Source organism: Camarhynchus parvulus, chromosome 1 (assembly GCF_901933205.1).
Source record: "Camarhynchus parvulus chromosome 1, STF_HiC, whole genome shotgun sequence".
Lineage (NCBI taxonomy): Eukaryota > Metazoa > Chordata > Aves > Passeriformes > Thraupidae > Camarhynchus > Camarhynchus parvulus.
Genome location: NC_044571.1, coordinates 61,188,571 through 61,202,353, shown reverse-complemented (window position 1 = coordinate 61,202,353; position 13,783 = coordinate 61,188,571). Strand labels below are relative to the sequence as shown.

The 13,783-nt window shown below is 38.3% G+C and overlaps 2 protein-coding genes across 2 annotated transcripts in view; one reads left to right on the top strand and one right to left on the bottom strand.

Moving 5' to 3' along the window:
* GTF2F2 (general transcription factor IIF subunit 2) overlaps positions 1-13,783 on the bottom strand; it is an 81,928-nt gene that overhangs the window by 44,343 nt on the left and 23,802 nt on the right. The gene's annotated exons all lie outside the window — the stretch shown is intronic.
* KCTD4 (potassium channel tetramerization domain containing 4) lies at positions 6,940-8,333 on the top strand. Its single transcript, XM_030971164.1, has one exon. It carries the CDS (start codon positions 7,103-7,105, stop codon positions 7,874-7,876), a length of 774 nt encoding a protein of 257 aa, XP_030827024.1. The 5' UTR covers positions 6,940-7,102; the 3' UTR covers positions 7,877-8,333.

Sequence of the window (13,783 nt, the reverse complement as noted above, 5' to 3'; positions counted from 1 at the left end):
TTTGCCATATTAAATCAATCTGGGATTTCTTATTTGCACCTTTTCAATCTCGAAATGACGCTTTAAGATAACAGAGACCAGAAACCAGACATGATACTACTGAACTGATTTTATGAAAACCATACATGGAAGTAAAATAACAGACACAGGAGCTGGAATTTCTCTCACCTCACTTAAACCATTTGAATATTATTCAGAATCTATGAATTCAACAGAGAGAGGGAGGAAGAGAGACTGTCAGGAAAAAAATGGTCCATCCCTTTTAGAATTAAATTATTTCCCAGTGGGGTTTTTTTGTAGTTTTTTTGGAGGAGGGTGCATATGGTGTCTATGTCCCATGACTGCTTCATGCTTAGATGGCTAAAACTGACTTAAGATCAATTTCTCTCTAAAAACCAAGTTCGGGGGTTTGGCTATTACATTACTAACTGGCTTCTATATTACTAACACAACTGAGTCTTTTCTAAGCCTCACATTTTACCTACGTGCTCTGCATTGCCTAGGTGTATAATTGCCTTTGGCTTGGTGAAAACACATTGTCTTTAAAACAGATTCTGTGAATTAAGCAATCCCAGTCACACTATGACAGTCCTGTCATAGTTACTCACTGTCTGACCTGTATTTGTGTCAATCACAACACATTTTATAAGCAGTGATTCTCACCACTGTCATCCTTGCTAATCCTGGAGCAAGCCCTTCAAACTACAACTCAAGAGGCTTCCTACTCATAATTCCTTTCTGATAATTGTCAGATAGTTTTTAATCTTGTTCTGTGCTTGTTTTAGTTTCTTTTTTAATATAAATCAGAATATCACAAAGATCTAGACTATGTGCAATAGGAAATGCTAAGCAGGCTGCAAATGTGCTGTAAATTTAAACTCATAATCTTCAAAACAAATAAAATTAGGTTTATTGGACCAGAAAAACTTTCCATAAAGCCATGTTTGCTAGCATTCATTACATTTCCAATCTTAGATACCTCTGGAATGCCATAACAATTTTTCCGCTCACTTCTATGGTACATGTTTCAAGGCTAGTTAACCTATATTCATCTGAACCATCTAACCCAGCTGCCTGAACACTGACATGTCACTTTCAATCTCCCTACACCTTCCACAATTTTCAAATTATTTTTAAGTTTCAAGGATCAGGACCAGTAAAGCAGAGAGTCCCTACCCACTAACTATTTAGAAAATGAACATGCCAATTAAACATGTTTATCCTTAATATTACCACACAATATCACATAATATCACCACATAATCACATAGTTTGGGTTAGAAAGGGCCTTAAAAATCACTCAGTTCCAACCCCCCTGTCATGGTCAGGAACACCTTCCACTAGACCAGGTTGCACAAAGCCCCATCCAAACTGTCCTTTAACACTGTCAGGGCTAGGGAATCCACAACTTCTCTGGTATCTCATCTTTGATGTCTTGGTCAATACCCTCTCTTAATTACCACTGATCCAGATTTGACTTTTGCTGTCAAATTCAGACAAAATGCTCCAATCACTTAATGTACAAGGCTGTGCAGTCTCCCAAACACCACCTCGCAGCTAAGGTTGTCTGCTGCCCAAGAGCATCCACTGTCCAAACACCAAGGCTTACATCCCACTTTCCTTGGACCCGCTCTGGAATTTTAACACAACCTTTGAGTCTAGCAGAATACACAAAGATACAGGCAAACCTCCAGATGCAGGACTGTAGTGAGGGAACACAGTTTTTATTCCCTTTGTGGCCTACTTAGACCTCATTCACCAAACTCAAATTTAGAGACTTGGGTCTGTCTTCAACTGTTGCAGGATGAAAGATGCAATGAAAAGATATCCAAAATGCTACACATATTTCCATAGTCACATCAGCTTAGGAGGTAATGGATGAATAAGGCATGGAACTGGTAGTTTCCTGTTAAAAACACCTACTCAAAGTAGATAGTACAAAGTAAATGAATAGGTCTGAAAGACTAGCTGAGATCAGTGATGAGAAGGGAAAATAAGACATTTTCCCAAGAGCCTCACACTCCCAAATGCCCAACATGTGTTGGCAGGTACAAAGTACCCTCTTAGTGCAGCTCCAGACAGGCTCCTCCACAGAACCCATACGTGCATCATTAGCTGCCAAATGCATGCTCATCCTGATCTCCCTGCCTGAATGCCCCGGTGCCAATTCATAAAGTAATTTCAACTATTGTCTCAGTGAGATGATAGATATGCTGGGAGAGACAGATTCCAGCTTGGAATCCTGCTGACAATCATTTTCAAAGAACAGAATATGATAGAAACACTTAAGCCAATGTTAATAAACAGGCAGGAGAGAAATTTACTGGAATTGTGCAGTAGATGGTCTGATAGGGGTTGGTTTGTTGCAGTTTTTAGAGAGAGAGAGAGATGGACTGATTTGGAGATTTTAATGCATCAATCTTCTAGTCTGACTGCACTCAGCTTCTATTTCCAGCCACCGTCTTGTTGGACCATTGACTCCTAAGCTGAAGAGCCTGCTATGAAAGCATTTTTGCTCATCCATCAAGCCTAATAAAACTAAATCATGTTTTCTTGAACCTTCCATTATGCCAATTCTTCAGCTTCTTAATCATTCTTATTAGCCTGAGAAAGTCCAGTTCATGTATGTCTTTCCTGAGATACTGTCTCTCACAGCCAGACTTGACAGCACGTGGGTCAGGTTCTGGAGCTTACCAACTCCTCTGCCTCGTGAGCGGTGCCAAGGAAAAAAGGAGAAGACCACACTCAGGATGCATGGTTCTCAGGCAGCAGGAAAAAGGAAATGAGAGTGCAGGAAGGCCAGGCTATGGGCATGAATGCCTCCAGCCCCTCAGCTGTTAGAAGATGGGCTGTTGCTTCCCAGTTGTCATGTTTTAACCCCAGCCAGCAAACAAGCCCCATGCAGCCACTCACTGCCCCACCAGCAGGATCAGGGAGAGAATCAGAAGGGTAAAAGCTGGAAAACTCAAGGGCTGAGATAAAGACAGGGCTGTATCACATATAATAGTTACTTGGGAAGACAAATGCCATCATGTGGTATATATTCTACTACAAAATGACAAATGAAACATACTGAAGGATTTATCAGAAAAAAACATCATCTACTTTGCTGAACAAATTCTAATTTTTAAAAAATGGGCAAAAAAATTGGCACCACCCATTTTCTCTCCACACATTGATTAGCATTATATTACTCTCCCTTAATTTTTAACTGATGTTTAACTGATTGATTTCCAAGTCAGATATTTTATCATTTTTCATACAGTATCTTTTCATATTTAAATACCTGTCTCATCTAATTAATCTTTCAGATATTGACACAGCATTTGCTTTTCCAGTCTTGTAGAATTGCAGTGCTCAAAAATTATTAAAAATATCAACAGCAACTTTGACAGTTTCTTAGACAGCCCTTTAGAAACTCTTGAATGCAAATTATTAAGACTTGCTGGTTTGAAAATCTTTAATTTTAATTACTATGTAGAGCTTGTCTTCAATAGCTGTTAATCAACATCTGGAGATATTTTTGAAATGAGAATTTCTATGCTACCAACACTGTGAAACAGGAGCTACTGAATGGTCTAATTGTCCAACAATGTGGCCAATTTTCTGTGTTATGACATTAAATGACTAGCAAACTGCCTCAATAACCCTAACAGATTGCATTAGCATGGCTTCCTAATACACTTCTAAATTTCTCTCCTCCTACAGCTGAGAATTTTCCTCATATTCTTTTGTACTCTAATAAAAATTTTAGCTGGTTTCTGTAACCCAGGTTATTTTTACTGACTGTCAGTAAAGCTGATGTTCTTTGGATAGGCAAGTAAGCTGAACCACTGGTAAAGCACCAAATTTTCCATGGTGCGTTCTGGTCCCGAATCCTCAGTTCCATGGCATGCTCAAGCTTACAGACCAGGAGGTTCAGGAAGAGGGTGGAAGTTGAGTGAGAGTGAACTTATTTTCCAAAAGGAAACATGTAGGGCAGAAGGAGGGGCAGATGCCTAGCCCCCTTCTCCTAAATTTTGTGCAGCTGCTAGACACCAGCACTGAATTTTCACTGTCTCCAGGACAGCTTGTCTGAGTGAGAACCCGGAAATCTCTGTGGATTGCTCTTCTGCTGCAACCCGAAGTGTGTGTAACTTGGGAAAGGAGTACTACTACTATAGCCACTCTCCTAAGTGCGCACAAGGGTGCTCAGTGTGTTTCCTGACTTATCTGAAACCAAAACAATATCCTTTCAATTGCTGGATTCCAACACTACTCCCTACTTCGACAGCAAACCCAGCATACAGGTGACACTAAAAATTTGTGAAGCAGCAGTCACTTCAGGATTGCTACCCCACACTGTAAACAGAACACTTAGCTGGATAGGGCACAAACAGTTCACTAACAACATCTCAGCTATCTGAGATGTGGCTGGTACACAACACAAAAGACTCTCAGAGGACAAAAATGGTCAAAGTCTCTAACTTGATTGCAAGAAATATTTCTATATCTTTGCCAAAATGAACTTTTGGATGGTCTTTCAGTGCATGGACAAAAGGACAGAAAAAAGGAAATCCAGCATAACTATACCTTCAAAAAACAATAAGTTATATGAAACCACCCCATTAAAATTACATGCACTACAATACCATATGTATAACCAAGTGCAAAGGAAGAATTACAAGACTTTTTAAGAAAGTCCTGTAGTATGGCACAGAAAGTGGAAAATTTTCACTGAGAAATGCCAGTTTTTAGTTTTGTGTTACAGATGACTGTCAGCTGCAGTGAAATACAGCTACATGGGTTTGTGGGGATGAAAATTTTACAGAAGCTCTAAATTTTTCAAGTCTCAAAGGTTTAAGTGTAAATATTCATGAACTCCACAGAGTATATTTTCCACATCAAATCCATTTTGAATATTTTATCATACAAACCACTAAAATGATTTTGCATGATCTTTTAAAGAATACTTACTTGTTGACAAAAGTGGAAAATATCAACTGCAAGTGTTAGAACATTGAGAAGATGATGAAAAGAGAACACACACTGTTCTGTAAATTCTGTCTGTTAAAATGCAGACAGTTTAACTGGACATGGAAAATTTCTTGTCTTTTACAAATCCCTTCTCTCCTTGGAAATCCCTAGTCACTTGTACCAGGATGCTCCTAGCTCAGCTTCAAAATATTTCAAGTTCACTGTGTGAGATGAAAGAACGACCAATGATTCTCTTAAGATTTGACAATAAGATGGTTCAATATTTTAGTTATGCACAATCTAACACATTAAGTGAATTTTCCATCACTTGACAATAAAATAAATTTGAATTAATGTCTCCTGTAATGGAAAAAATATCTTACTTGAAATTAATTGGTATTTTCATTTTCTCAATTACTAATTCAGTCACTTGAACACCTTAGTAATTAGTGAAAGGAGTTAATCTTGAAAAAAAGTCCAAATGTTTTAAAATTAGAAACTGATTGAAATCTCTGACTGAAGTTATGCTAAACATATCCATAGCATCAAAGAGTTAAAAATAAAACCATTACTAATTCGTGGTAAATCAAACCTAATTAATAATACCTGCTTAATATATCATATACAGCAGCAGAAAAATTTAGTGCATCAGTGCTAGGGACAGGATACCCTGGCAATGAGAAAAGTGAGAGAAAAACATTTATTTTCACTAGAGTCGGTTTCCAAATAATAAAATAGTACAATGATTACTCTGTGGTATCGATAAACAACCTTACAGACAGTGGGAGCAGTAGGAATAAGATACTTAGAAATAGAGCAGAAGAATTTACAGAAAAATAATCTGCTTTCCACTGCTAGTCAGACAAAGCAGGACACATCTCTCTCTAAAGTGAAAAATACATATGGATGAAGATGGAACCTTCTCCTCTCCAGGTCTAACCCAAGGAAAGCCTTTGCTCCCACCAGTGCTGGGGAATGCGTGCAGTGGCTCCCATCTGTCCACTCCCCAAGGAAACGCCCATAGGGATGTGTGGAGAGCTTTTCCTTTCCTGCTCCAAACTGCAAATGTTTAAAGGGGAAATCTTTTTCTAAGAGGCAATTGAGAGGCTCAAAGTACAGGAGAGAAGATAGGCATTCGAATTCAGTGTGCTGTGCCGACGTCTCTGCCTCCCTGTACCCCAGTGTTGCTAAGCTATGGTGTTATGTGATGTTCAAAGATATCTGTAGGCACACAAGCCCTTTGTTCCACAGGGCAGCTGAGTTTTCCTATCGAGAAAGAACCAACTGATGCTAGACAGCTCTGGTGACTTAAAACCCATCATCAATATAAACGGTAAATCCTCCCTGTGAAACTGTTTTTGTCTATGGCACACAGGAAGGCAAAAAGCAAAACCTAATCAGGCTGCTGTTCTCGTGGTGGTGAGGATAGACCCTTTGGCTGCAAATCAAAGCTTTTGCCACAAACTTAGAAGAGTCAGACCAACAAGTCCTTAGCACCACTTCTAGGGTATCTTCTGTGGAAACATCTTACTGCTGCACAATAAATGAGTGCCCGACAAATGAGTGACATGCACATGCACACAGTCCACAGATGACACACCCGTTATACACACAAAGACACCTTTCGTTTCTGTATTGTCCTGCTGTATGCACCAGGTAATCAGTACTAAAAAACAATGTGAAAAAACAGGCTTTGTGAAAATAAAAAATCCTTGAAACACAAAGCTGTTTAACACCATAAGCACAAAATATGATTTGGCCAGCTGACACTACAAATACATCTTCAAGTATTAAAAATAAGTTGCCATTTAGTATAGCAGTATGTATTTCTGTGCAGAACCCCCTAAGCTATGCAAACTACTTAGACTTAAGGGAAAGAAATAAAACAAACAGTTGTTATACGCTTCTTCCCTTACACAGTTAAATGCAAATTCTCTCTTACAGTCATATTCCTGCTATCTCCCTGCACACACAGCCGATACGCCACCTACTGCAAACCCAAGCTGACAGTCGGAGCAATGCGAGCAGCATTTCCATTCCAACATCGAGCTGGAGCTGAATAAAGGTGCTTTTTAATAAGAAACATCCTCTTTGCAAGCTGACAAGAGCAAAGCAGGATAGCTTTATTGTTGTCCTAGCTTCAATAATGGAGAGAAAAGGAAGCAGGAGAGAAAATGAATGCGAAGAAAAAACCAGCAACTCTGAAAGCTCCGAGCTAGAGAAGGACTATAAAACGTCTCTGATCACTCTGAATGTCGGTGGTTATCTATATATCACACAAAAACAGACACTAACCAAGTATCCAGATTCTTTCCTGGAGGGGATCATAAATGGAAGAATAATGTGCCCATTTGATGCAGACGGTCATTACTTCATAGACAGAGATGGACTCCTTTTTAGACACATCCTCAACTTCCTACGGAACGGAGAACTTCTTCTACCAGAGGGGTTTCGAGAAAATCAACTTTTGGCACAAGAAGCTGAATTTTTCCAGCTTAAGGTACTGTCAGAGGCAGTGAAATCAAGGTGGGAGAAGGAACAGCTAGCATCCCGAGAGACTACTTTCCTGGAAATAACTGACAGCCACGACCGTTCACAAGGACTTAGAATCTTTTGTAATGCTCCTGAATTCATTGCAAAAATAAAATCCAGAATTGTACTGGTGTCCAAAAGCAGGCTGGATGGATTTCCAGAGGAGTTTTCAGTATCTTCAAATATTATTCAATTCAAGTACTTCATAAAGTCTGAAAACGGTACACGATTGGTACTGAAGGAGGACAACACCTTTGTCTGCACCCTGGAAACTCTTAAATTTGAGGCTATAATGACGGCTTTAAAATGTGGATTTAGGCTGCTGACCAGTCTGGACTGTTCAAGAGGGTCCATTGTTCACAGTGATGCACTGCATTTTATCAAGTAATCACAAAGGCAAAGGCAACGAGCACGCAGCCAGTAAACCTCCCTGAGCTGCAGCCTCCTGGCATCACAAATAATGCATCTAACTAGCCCTGTACCACAGAGCTCAGCTGCTAATCAACTGATGTGAGCTAATGGTATGTAAATCTCATAATGACATCTATCTCTGGCTTACTTAAGCTGAATGAAAATTTTATGCCTGAATTTAACAAGAATTATCTGCTAACATTGTAAACAGATGGAATGCTTTATGCTCTTTGTAATATGTTTTCTCAATGCTGTCTTTCAACCAGAGAGTCTAGCTGAATTTTTGTGTACCTGCGTGATGAACGTGCATATACCCAACTGCTCTGCTGAACAGCAGTGAGAGTGTTTTCAGATAATAAGCAGGCTTAAAGTATGTTTTGTTTATAACACATTAAGAATGGATTTTAACTGGAATAAATGATTTTGACTGTTCATTAGTGTTTATGGTAATCTATTGTACTGAATTTCCAAAAAACAAGATTGCAAGAGAGTTTAAAATAACCAAATAAATTTTTAAGTTAAATTGTTTCTCAACTCACTTAACCCCAAATTTATACCATATTGCTACACTAATGCTGCCAGAAACATGTAAACCAACAAAATAATGCTGGGGGAGATTAATTTTATTACAGGAATTGGGTCCAATCTGCACAGAATGTAAATTTTCTAATCATACATCATATCAAATAGCTAACAAAAGTATTTGACATCAAGTTTAGTGTTACAGGTTTCCAGTATTGGCATCCAACAATGCCACAGTCAGTATTTCCTAGCAATCATTTGTGCTCATAAGGACAGGCAATGAACAGAGCCTTTGCTTTGCACAGTGGTTTACTAAATGCAATGAGTACTATCAGTTCTGAACAGACCACCTGCTGGCATTAAAGACAATTTACTCTAAGTAATGGAATAAATACCTTCATTCTCCTCATCTCCACCATTTATAAAATCTTTTAATTGATATTTGAAACAAAGTTTTAATAGTTTCTATAGAACAACTGTAACTAATTTAAACACAAGTACTACAAACCAGTCATTTCACAAAAGCAAGCTGAAAAATCATCACAAAAGGCAAGAAGAAGCAGCACTAACTCTAAGTGTTGTTTGTCATTGAAACCAACCATCATTCACAGCTTATATGAACCCAAAATTCAAGTAAAATGCCTATAAAGAAAGAAAAAAACCAACTAAATAGTCTCCCAAAACACTGGTTTTATACAGGAAAAAAATAATGTCAACAAAAGGCAATACAATCCATACTAGAAGTGACAACCAAGGAAAACAGCTAACAGAAGACAGGCTGAGAACAGTTGTGGTCTGGATTTTAGGGGGAACAAATCAATCCTAAGTATCAAGGGCTGAGAATACAAATGCAAGGTCCACTTATCCCTCAACATGAAACTCTTTTTCATTTTTAACACACAACAGGTGTTGTTAACTAGGTCCCTTGCTAGAGATGAATTAATACAGTGATGCTACATCTCCAGACCAGGGAGCAGTGACTGAAACATATTCCAATATGATTTATCAAATGGGGGAATTCAACCTCTCCAGAATACTCCATCAGAATGAATACACTGTCTAGACATTATTTTCTATCTAGTCCTCCTGTTCCAGACTTACAGTTCACAAAAAATGTGGTTCTATGAAAAATATGGTTCTAAGTGGAACTTTTCCAGATTCTAATGTTTAAAAATCAGATTACTTTACATTTCAGGCATACAAGCTGAAGAACTGTCCACGTATCCCAAAACTTCCCTGAATTTGTCCAAATGCATTAGTTATGCACACAAAAGATACACAGTAAAATACTATTGTTTACATGTGCCACGAGCATGTGTCATCTTCCCTCCTCCCCCTCCAAGCTATTTTCAAATTGTGGTATTAAAAAAATCCTCATTAACCACTACTCTTGTACTTATAAGAATCTGTAGGACTTCTTTGAAAAGCAATTGTGAAAGCTTCCCTAAAAGAAATACAAAATCCTGTTGATCTTCTAGGACAAGAACTAGAAAAACAATCATACAGAACAATTACATGAAAAGCCCTTTGTAGCTACAGTTCTCTACATGAGCAAGATAAAGTGGCAAGACAATCTAAAAAAGCTCCACAATGAATCTACAAGTTCTAAAGCAGCATGCTCACAGTGCTGTCAAATACACAGCCTGCATCAGCACAAAGTCTGGAGGAGGCTGTTGCTCCTGGGTTGTCAATCCATTTGCACTTAAACACTTTTGATTACAACCTTCATTTGTCCTGGGTCTTTGACTAAAATTTAAAATGTAATTGCAGCTGAAGAGAGGTGAAAACCAATTTTTATTTCAAACAATTAATATATGTTAATTAAAATATGTTGTGGTTGCTCGCCTTTCAATTAAGCTCTTTGGATGCCAAACACCAAGAAATCAATTGTCAGCACTCCCCTACCAGAAGGCAGCACCAGTTTTTTATTGGAGCATGACTTGTGCTCATGAAAAATCCGTAGAGAATTTGATGGGTCTGCCTTTATTATAGAAAATATTTTCAGAATATAAGTTATTCATACGCTGATAATCACAGGTAACGTGGAAACTATCTGAAACATCTTCTAAGAATATTGCATAGCTATTCATAAAAGGTTTATTTGCCGGGCTTTTGGTTCAGAGTATCTACTGCCCTCTCAACCTGTGAAAGAGAACTTTGAAAACCAAAGGGTTTTTTTCAATGAAAAATGTACTTCTCTAATCATTATTAAAATAAATACCTGTGTTGTTTGCTTGGTTTATTGCAGGTTGGTTGGTTTGTTTAAAATTCAATTATTCATTACCTTATGTAATTTTAACTCGATTTTTTGAATATTTTTGTGTAAGTAACACTGACATCAATGGCACACATGTAAAGTCATCTGCTGCACCACGAACTTCAATCTTGTTTCTTTTCCCTTTTTCATGAGCAGTGATGCATTTCTGCAAGCGTCAGGGTTTGAAATTTTTACATGCTACCTTTGATTGAAGGCACCTCAGCTCTTTGAATTACACAGCAGAAAGGAACATGGAAGTAAACAATTTAATTCCCTTCCCTGTTCAGACTAAACAAATCCACAACTGTCTTGAATCATGCCATATCAGCTACAATTAGACACTTCAAACTAGATATAAACTTGAGCAATTTTTCAGGGTGGGACTGTCTTGTTTTGGTATATGAACAAAAAAACCACGTAAAACCTCAATACCGTAAATAATGTTTCCTTTGTACTTCATAAACATACTCAATATAACATAAATATATTTTGCATATGTTCAGTCAGTCAGGTGGATACTTGTGTTCCATCACAGTAGGATGAGCCAGAAAAAATACCCAGCTATGCATCAGCTACCTTTTCTGTCTTTTCTTTAAAGCTGGAAATTTCATATTCAGTAACTGCTATGACAATATGAAAGCTGCAAAACCAAGGGCTTAAGTCAGAAATATCCACAGTTGTTCTAACAACATTAACATTACATAGTATATGATGTGCAGGCAATATATTTTTATTCTCCTTTATCTCATTAAGACTTGGATCACAACAAACTTACAGAACTGCCCTACAAGTATCAGGAAGGAATGACAATTACCATAATTTCTCTGATGATCTTCAACTGCTCTGGTAGGAATAAAACGAATTTCCTCCCATTTCCCCAAGGAGGCATTTAACCTGCTCCCAGGCTTGGTCAGCTCTGCTGGCCTCCCTGCCTGTTTTGTCAGGTGAGAAAAGGCGTCACCAAGCAGAAAGGAGAGGCAACTGAAGGCAGGACTAAATTGCACAGACTACAAAAGAAGTCCTTATGCCTCTATTAATTTCTTGAATGACTACTCATGGAAAAATATAAATAGCTGCCAAACTAACCAAAATACTGACACCTGTATGGTCACCTTTCCCCAGGGGTGGAGGAGAAGCCAAGGACCCTATCACACTTGGCAGTACACTGGATAAGGTACCAACCACATGGATTTCTATTGAGAACAAAACCTACAACGGCTGCACTATGTCAGACTAAAGCCTGTTTTAGCCCAGTTTTCCCTGGTGACTGGGAACTGTTTCTTAACCCAGAGACTTCACATGTATGGGAGAACCCTCATTTTTGATCCTTTGACCCTCACATTCTTTCCCTTGTCTTGTTCTCTCCTCCCATCCTACAACTATTTTTCATTTTTGTTTCACTGTACCCCTTCCTTTCATCAGGCCAGTTGAGGGGCTTTGTCAGGGACGCCTAGGAAAAAATAAATACTGGCAAAAATATATGCAATGCCTGCTCAAAGTATTTCTTCAGTCTCTAACCAGTCTTACTGCCCAATGACTTCTAGAGTTAGATGTGGTTTCTGGAGGTAGTCTTGATGCTGTGAAATACAGAGGCTGCACAACAAGGTCAAATTGCAGCTCTAGTTCTGTACCTTCAGCACTGACTCACCCACCGACCAGTGTTTCACAGCCTCATAATTGCACTATTGATATTTTCAAATGCTCATGTCTTATTTTTTATTTTTTGCATTTGTACCTATTACAACTGTTTAAGTGACAACAGGTCACATCTTTTCTACAGCAGGTAAAAATTACATCATTTGTAGAAAATCGGTGGCATTGTTATTTTCGCCTCTTAAAAGCATTACAAGGTTTCCACTCAGTAAGATGAGAAGAGGTTAAGAGAATTATCTTCTTCCCCCCCTCCTCATTAGTACACAAGCAGAATAAGGGCAGGCAACAAAAAATACAATTTAATAAGAGCAGTGTGTAATCCATTAATTTATTTGTATAGAAGGGTCATGTTGCCTTAATGCTACTGACTGATAAATCAGGATTGGGGATGAAGAGCACAAGTTCACTTGGGTCTATGACAAAATAAATACTATTTTCCTAGGCTGGATCATCTTTGCAAAACAACTATTACATAAACCTAACATTGTCTGCTGCCCTGCAACACAGGGTAGATTGACAGGAAAGTGACTACTAGTTAAAAAAAATGAAGGAATCCTTATATAAAGAGTGAGGCTTGCATAATTTACTGTGTTGAAACAAAATCAATAAGTAAGGCACAAGAAATTTAGGATCAGAAAAAAAACCATTTTGGGGTTTATTTACATTTGAAATAGACATTCTGTAACTATGTATTAGTATATCGCAGAGAACATTGTCTCAAAACACTGCCTCTGTAAATCATCATCATTCCCAACAAAATGCCAGAAAACAAGCAGTATGGCATAGACTGGGGAAGGTAGGAGGAAGATGTATGATGACACCTGAGGAACATAGATGAGCAAGCACTCCAAAAAGCAACTGCAGTTGCCCTTCTTTCTGAAATTGCGTAATATTCTGTAGAACTAGACAGTTGATTTCTTTTCCCAAAAATATTTGTAGTAGGAGTACCACACACAGGTAATGCAACAGTCTCCCAAGAAGCTGTTTCTATCTGTGCTGTTCAAAGCTGGTATAATAATTATAGCTGTAAACAGCAGCTACTCATTTAAAACACCATTACAACGTGATGATACGCAAGCTCAACATGCTAGGATTTCAAAACCAAGTTGTTAGAAGATGACTTCTATAAATTGAGTCATTCTGAATGTCTGTAAGCTTCTCCTGATAATGCTAAAAATTACAATACTGCCTCATTCACTGGCGATGTGACTTTGGGGGACAGAACCTTCGTTTACACACAGTTCATGAAAGCCATCATCTTTCTGGGCATTAAAGGAGTATTCCGCTAGTCCCACCCCAAGCATTATTTTAGTTTTGTGAAAAGCTAGATCTCTATGCTTTTCCAGGATACATCTTTTTTTTCCTTTGACACCAGCAAACTTTCAGGGGCAGCTTTGCTCCAGGTATGGAAAGCCTGCTCTAACCAAAGCACAAGGTCTCCTTATTCACAGC